We start from the raw sequence: 7,933 nt of genomic DNA on the forward strand, positions 1-7,933 counted from the left end.
CGATGTCTCATGTGTGATGTTTATTAACAGTTTTCTTGTAGTGTAACCTTGAAAACACAAGCGAATCCGGGAGAAAAATTTCAATTGATATATATATTCATATTGCACATGAGAAATCTATTAACGCCTTGAATTCGTGAGAACAGCTGAGATATCTCCATATCTTACATGAAAAATCCATTAACACTTTAATGACATGAAAAGAGATAACTCTTAAAGTGTCTTTAAATTCAATATAGTCTAATTAGTTACTTATAATAATCAAGCAACATGAAGCCATAATCATATAATATTAATACGATGCATGTGATGTTGATACATCAATTTAGACAGTGTTTTCTTGTATGTAGCAAATGGGCAATCAAATTTAAAAAATGAAATTCCAATGTAATACTACTGAATGTTGGATACACCCCTAAAACAGAGATCACCGATTAGGTTAAAAACCTATTTAAACTTTGCCCGTAACCAACATACAATTGCAATTGATGAAAAATGAAATAACCTTGAATTAATATCAACGATAGGTAGGAATAATAAATAAGAAATCAAGTACAATCTGCGCGCGCTTTGAATCCAAACTCTGATCATGATAACCTTTTGAAGGGAAAAACAATAAAGGAAGACATGTTCCAACACTTGCATTTGATTACAATGTTCAGTTGATTAATAACCATCGGAAAGTGGTGGGGAACTGTAGTAGTAGTAGTATTCTGGACTTGATGCAGATGGAGACGGACTTGATGCAGATGGTGATGGTGATGGTGATGATATTGGTGAAGATTCATAAATGTAAGGTGGAGGAGATGGGGAACTGTAGTAGTATTCTGGATTTGATGCAGATGGAGACGGGCTTGATGCAGATGGAGCTACTGATGGTGATGGTGATGATATTGGTGAAGATTCATAAATGTAAGGTAGAGGAGATGGGGATGGTGCGGGAGATGATTTATAGATGTAGGGAGGAGGTGGGGGAGATTTGTAGATATAAGGAGGTGGAGGAGACGGAGATGGTGGGGGTGGTGATTTATAAATGTAAGGTGGGGGTGGTGATGGGGATGGAGGTGGTGGAGATTTGTAGAAATAAGGTGGTGGAGGAGAGGGAGATGGTGGTGGTGGGGACTTATAAATGTATGGTGGAGGTGGTGATGGGGACGGAGGTGGAGGAGATTTGTAAATATAAGGAGGCGGAGGGGAAGGGGATGGTGGTGGTGGGGATTTATAAATGTACGGAGGAGGTGGTGAGGGGGAAGGAGGAGGTGGGGACTTGTAAATGTATGGGGGAGGTGGTGATGGGGACGGAGGTGGAGGAGATTTGTAAATATAAGGAGGTGGAGGGGAGGGGGATGGTGGTGGTGGTGATTTGTATATATATGGCGGTGGAGGAGGGGGGGAAGGTGGCGGTGGTGACTTATAAATGTAGGGAGGAGGTGGTGATGGTGACGGTGGAGGTGGGGACTTATATACGTAGGGAGGAGGTGGTGATGGGGAAGGTGGAGGTGGGGACTTATAAATGTAGGGAGGAGGCGGCGAAGGTGACGGAGGAGGTGGCGATTTATAGATGTACGGAGGAGGTGGTGACGGGGACGGAGGTGGGGGAGATTTGTAAACATAAGGAGGAGGAGGGGAGGGGGATGGTGGTGGTGGTGATTTATAAATATATGGAGGCGGTGGTGAGGGTGATGGTGGTGGAGGAGACTTGTAAATATATGGTGGTGGTGGCGAGGGTGATGGTGGTGGAGGAGATTTGTAAATATAAGGAGGTGGAGGAGAGGGGGACGGTGGTGGTGGCGATTTATAAATGTAGGGAGGGGGAGGGGAAGGAGAAGGTGGTGGTGGAGATTTATAGATATATGGAGGTGGTGGCGATTTATACGAATACCGTGGAGACGGTGGAGGCGGAGATTTATAAATGTAAGGAGGTGGGGGTGAACTATATGTATACAGTGTTTTGGGGGGAGAAGCATAAACATAAGGCCAACTGCCATGGGCACTTGCACCAGTAGTAGCAGCAACTACACATAATGCCGTAACATATAACAGGCAGGCCAAAACTGAGGCCATCTTGAGGCCAAAAATGAGTTTGGAACTTCTAAGTGATTAAGAAGTGCAGGAAGGGATCATATAGAATGCTACTCAAGAGTGTACTTCATACTGAGATGATTTATTAAGAGCAGAGGCTACCCTTTATATATACTGATCAAACCTTCGGTACTTGATCTGTTGATCATTATGTTGAACAAAAGCTGTCGTTTCTGTACACTAAATGGTGGTTCAAACTGCATGAAGTAGTCAAATAAGTAAGAGTTTCGTTAAAGGCCTGCCAGATGGTAAGATACACTTAATGGTAAGAACTTGTCTACTCTGCCGGATCAGTTTTTAATTTAAGCAACTGACTTCAGGACTGAGCCATCAGATGCACAGCCGCGTCCACACACAAATATGTACTGCTGACCATGCACCTATTGTTTGAACTTTTATGTAGTCTTTTCTTTATTTTGTTATTTTTAGGGCGGAAAACTATTTGAATAATTCAAGTTCGATTCTTGATTCGACTGGTTGAAAATAAAAATAATTTGTGTTCATGTAAAAAAAAGTGAATTGGAATACAATTATATAATTCGAACAAGTACGAGTCCAATCCTACCATTCTCGGTCATATTTCTTTAAAGTACTTCATTTAATTAAAAAGTACTCAAATATACATATTTATTATAAATATTCAAATCGAATAAATATATATCATTGTATAAATAATATTTATATTAATATAAATAATATATGTATTAATATAATACTCTACAAATGATATAATTTTTATTAGAATTCTAGGAATTCATGAAATCATTAATCTCGAAACAATTAGTTCAAACAATTCATCCTTCTTAATAAGATAAAGTCTAATTTATTGATGCAATGCATCATTTTCCAGTATTAAAATTTCAATCGACTTGTTCAGCACAAGAACATTTTATCTTCGTGAATCTTAATAATTTCAATTTATTACAATTTTTAAGATAAAGAGGAAACTTTATCTTCGATGAATGGTCCTCTATAATGTATTATTTTTCAAGTATTGAAGTTTCAATTGACTTGTTCACTCCAACATTCCTCTCAAATTAAATTTATATTTCTATTATTTTATAGTATTCGTCATTATTTTTGTACAATAGACAATCATAGAATTTCTTAACTTTGCTTTGAGTTTTATATGATATCTAAATTGGTGGTTGAACTCCACAAAAATATAGTATCACTTGACTCGATTTTGCTTGAGAGTTGATTGTAGATAAGAAATTGTTTCAAGTCATTGATTTCGGGTTGATGATTTTAATGAATTTTTAGAATTATAATTATAATTCTTCCCCATTTTAACGGCTCGTTTATGTTATTATTATTCCCTCCATCCTTCTCATTTCTTTATAGTTCTATTTCTCTCATGGCACGTATTTTAAGGTTCTTACTTTTTATGAAACATAGTTCCATAACTTAATTTCAAGATTTTATTTTTGTGTATAAAAATTCAAACATTAAATTTTTATTCAGAAAAAAAATTAATATAATTTATGAAACTAAATCTTTTAGAACCAACACAACGCCTTTGTTTAACTACTTCCAATCAAAGAATTAATTACATGTGTTTAACCGCACACTTTATTGATAAAGATTGGAAGTTGCATAAAAAATACTAAACTTTATTGTTTGTCGAATTCTTAGTCATAAAGGTAAGGCAATTGCATTGGCAATCGAGGAGTGTTTGGTGGAGTGGGGGATATATTTAGGGTATTATCTGTCACGGTTGATAATGCTAGTACTAATGATGTTGCATTGGATAGGTTAAGAGATAAAATTGGTAATTGGGGTACTAGCGTGTTAAATGGTGAACACTTACACTTGAGGTGTGTTGCTCATGTTCTAAATTTAATTGTCAAAGTTGGATTGGGGGTCTTTAATGAGTCAATTGTGATTAAGTATGTGAGGTATTCACCCGCTAGGGAGGCATTGTTTATGGAATGTGCAAAGTATGCGAGAGAATTGAAATTCAAAAATGTTTGATTCTTGATGTGGATACTAGATGGAATTCGACATATGAAATACATGTATTGAATTGATTAACATGTAGTGATAGCAATAGGTGAAGTACAGAATTATGTGAGTGTGTGTTAAGACAATCCGTGCCTGTGTATTTCTTGACTTGGTATTCTAATAATGAACTGAAATCTGTAACTCATGCTCTGTGGTTTGATATATAAGGTGTTCTGGGCAGTTTAAAAGCCTTATTTGGTGTCATTTTGCAGCAGCAGCCAAGGGATGAGCACCAACAGCTTGTATGTCTCCAACTGGTCAAATAACTCGGTAGTCATCAGCAACCGCAGCACTTCAGCAGTGAGCCCTTAATGCTTAGCAGAAGACAGGAATTTTTGCGACTAAACTAAATATGTGATAGATTGTGATAGACTAAGTTTAGACTTATGGAGTGTGTTGGTTAATTTTAATGGCATATGTAGTGTGAAGTGTTGGTTTTTAATGGCCGGATGTGTTTAAGCTTTTTTATTCAGTAATCATTCATAACTTGTAAACTTATAATGTCTTTGTCTGTTCTGCTATTCAAGTTCTTGTGAAATTTCGGTTTTAAGCTTCGATTTTCGGTATTAACCCAAATATAAATTTCAGTTCGGTTTCAAAACTGAATTAATTTCGGTTCGGTTTTCGGCAAGGATTTTTTTAGCTTTCTCTGTTTTTAACCGAATTTTAATTCAGTTCGGTTCGGTTCGGTTTTTACCAAATGCTCACCCCTAATCAGAAGAATAAATGTAAATAAATTTAAAAAAAGAGAGAGTATATGTAAATAAGAACTGATCTTTCTATATATTGAAGAAATATATCAAGAGAGAATGAGAAAAAAAATGTAAAAAACGAAAAGGGAGACAAAAATAATCAAATGTATAAATTAAAAAAACTATAGCAACTAATAAATTGAGAATTTTTATTGATCGACGTCTAATAAATATGATACATTTAATGGAAAGTTGGGTATCACATAGATAAAGATACAGCATAAATCTAAGTTCTAAACTTGTATACCCGCGTATAAAGGAATAAATATTGAACTCATATATATGTCGTATCATGTCACTAACAAACTGTTTATGCATGATTTCATAGGCCCTTTCATTTATTCTTCAACTGGTCGATTCTATTTTCTAGCACCCGCCGCAAATGTATCAAGGCCTAGGCGGGAGGCGGAGGAGAGGTGTAGGAGTACGGTGGAGGAGAAGATGGTGGTGGCGGTGATACGTATGTATATGCTTTTGGAGGAGACACGGAAGGAGGTGGTGGTGATGGGGACGGTGGAGGCGGTGATGGTGGTGGTGGTGATGGTGGGGGTGGAGACGGCGGTGGTGGAGATGGTGGTGGCGGTGACGGAGGCGGTGGTGGTTTTGCAATGTGAACTAAAGGCGGCATTGCTATTGGAGGTGGTGGAGATTTGTAGGTGTAAGCTTTTGGGGGTGGGGGAGTCTTGTGGACAATGGGGGATGGAGAAGGAGATGGTGGTGGTGGTGATTCCTTAGGTGATGGTGGGGGTGGTGATTTTTCGGGTGAGGGAGATGGTGGCGGCGGTGACTCTTTGGGTGATGGTGGGGGTGGGGATTCCTTGGGTGATTCTTTGGGTGATGGAGATGGTGGTGATTTGACAATGGGCGAAGGAGATGAAGATGGTGGTGGAGTTTTATATGTTGGAAATGGTGGGAAAGTAGGTAGAGGTGGGGGCTTGAAATGAGGCGGAAAATTAGGATGTTTATGATGTGGTGGAGGCTTGAAGGTAAATGGAGATGGTGGGGATTCTATCGGAGGAACTGATCCTGGTGGTGGCGGTGGACATGTGTTAATATAATGAGGTGGACCCGAGTATGACGGTGGTGATGGAGTTGGTGAGGGGGAACTTTTCGGGGGAGATTTATAGACGTAAGGTGATGGTGAAGGTGAGGGAGATGGTTGTTCTTTGGATGGAGATGGGGGAGATTTGTAGACGTAAGGCGATGGAGGAGATTCAGTTGGGGGTGTTGATGGTGAACTTGATGGAGGGGGTTTGTAGGTGAAGGGCGATGGAGGAGTTTCGGGGGAAGATGATGTTGGAGGAGGTGTTAGGCATGCATTGATCGGAGGTGATGGTGGAGGAGGAGGTGTTAGGCATGCATTGATCGGAGGTGATGGTGATGGTGAAGTTGATGGCGGAGACTTATAGACGTAAGGAGATGGAGGAGATTCTTTTGGTGCCGGAGATGGAGATGGTGGAGATTTATATACAAAAGGTGATGGAGGAGATTCTTTTGGTTTTGGAGATGGAGAGGGGGAGGATGATGGTGGAGATTTGTAGACAAAAGGAGATGGAGGGGATTCTTTAGGAGTTGAAGGAGAAGAGGGTGGTGGTGGGGGACAAGTGTTGATATAGTGAGGTGGAGCTTCATGTGAAGGTGTTGATGGACTTGGTGATGGAGAGGATGATGGTGGAGATTTGTAGACAAAAGGGGCAGGACCAGATTCAGTTGGTGGAGGTGGTGAGACATACACGTATTTTTTAGGTGGTGGAGGTGGTGAGACATACACGTAAGGAGCTTTTTTAGGTGGTGGTGGTGTAGATGCAACCAGGGGTGCTGGTGGAATTTCCTTAACTGGTGGAGGTGGGGAGAGAAAGAGGTGAGGTGGAGGCGGGGAAGGTGAAGGTGGAGGCGGGGAAGGTGGTGGTGAAGGCGGGGGAGGTGAGGGTGGAGGTGGCGAAGGTGGTGGTGAAGGCGGGGGAGGTGAGGGTGGAGGAGGCGAAGGTGGTGGTGAAGGCGGGGGAGGTGAGGGCGGAGGAGGTGAAGGTGGTGGAGAAGGCGGTGGAGGTGAAGGTGGAGGAGGCGAATGTGGTGGTGACGGTGGTGGAGGTGAAGGAGGGGGCGGCGAATGCACTGGCGGTGGTGGAGAGGGAGTCGATGGTGGTGGCGGAGAGGTATAAGTATACGGCGGAGGGGAGGCCGGTGGTGGTGGAGAAACATAACTATAAGCTGGCCTCCCTTCCACCGCAAAACTACTCAAGAGACACCCCACAACTGCATAGTGTATTAGGGTTTGCCAAAATGTGGCCATTCTCAGACAGTTAAAACTGCAACACTCCTGAGATTTTAGTTAATGTTACTAGCTAGTTGTATATTGTTTACCAATGAGAGATTTCCCCTTTATATAGTGATTTCGCAAGTTAGTACAGTGCAATTTCTAGCAGCTTCGTAGTGTGTAATGTTGAAAATATCTATTACATCTACCAAACCATGCCTTAGTAAAATTCAGTATTTTCCCATTTTGTAATGTATAAAACTTGTCGACATGCATATTTATATTCTAATTTAATGATTGTTTCAGTCTTATGTGTGTTTAGCCACTTGTCAACTGACCAACCATCTTAATTAAAGCTGTAATTAATTATAATAGTTTAGTTTGTGTGGTTAAGCTTTCTTATTAAGGGTTTGATTAGAATAGTTTAATGTGGATTTGAAGTATGTTGACATTAAAACAAAAAGGTTAAAATAATGATAAATTTAAGGAGGGAAGAAGAATGGTTTGAATATAACATCTCCTTAGCAGCACAAATACGAAATCGGATGGATCCTTGACAGGCAGAGACTATTCTAACGTTTTGCAGGTTTTTGTTGCCTTTTAGATTTGATTGATATGTCAAACACGATTTAATGCTCACTTGTTTTAGTCAGTAGTGTGTTGTTTTTTTGACAGAAAAGATTTTTGTTGAGATTTGACTAGGGTCCAAATTAGGTATCTACTGCTATCGAGTCCTGAACGATTTGGTCAAGAAATAGTGAAGCAATTGCATGTATGTGCTCTGATTGATGTTTTGGGACTTTTGGCGCGCATAGCATGCATTGCGTATATTTCGTTG

General features: G+C 40.1%; 1 protein-coding gene across 1 annotated transcript; it reads right to left on the bottom strand.

Moving 5' to 3' along the window:
• Positions 1-485: 485 nt before the first annotated feature.
• Positions 486-7,222, bottom strand: LOC108226968 (extensin-2). Its single transcript, XM_017401966.2, has 3 exons — positions 5,239-7,222; positions 2,207-2,262; positions 486-2,092 (listed from the first exon to the last, which is right to left on the bottom strand). Exons 1-3 carry the CDS (start codon positions 7,129-7,131, stop codon positions 667-669), a joined length of 3,375 nt encoding a protein of 1,124 aa, XP_017257455.2. The 5' UTR covers positions 7,132-7,222; the 3' UTR covers positions 486-666.
• Positions 7,223-7,933: the final 711 nt, after the last annotated feature.

This window comes from Daucus carota, chromosome 1 (genome assembly GCF_001625215.2).
Source record: "Daucus carota subsp. sativus chromosome 1, DH1 v3.0, whole genome shotgun sequence".
In the NCBI taxonomy this organism is placed as follows: Eukaryota; Viridiplantae; Streptophyta; class Magnoliopsida; order Apiales; family Apiaceae; genus Daucus; species Daucus carota.

What these genes read in the sequence shown, in the direction of transcription:
- LOC108226968 (XM_017401966.2), bottom strand. Translation starts at nt 7,131, where the DNA reads ATGGCCACATTTTGGCAAACCCTAATACACTATGCAGTTGTGGGGTGT. An exon ending in ACACCTCTCCTCCGCCTCCC is followed by an intron (nt 2,263 to 5,238) that starts GCCTAGGCCTTG and finishes ACCACCATTTAG; the next exon opens with TGTACAGAAACGACAGCTTT. An exon ending in CAACAGATCAAGTACCGAAG is followed by an intron (nt 2,093 to 2,206) that starts GTTTGATCAGTA and finishes TTAATCACTTAG; the next exon opens with AAGTTCCAAACTCATTTTTG.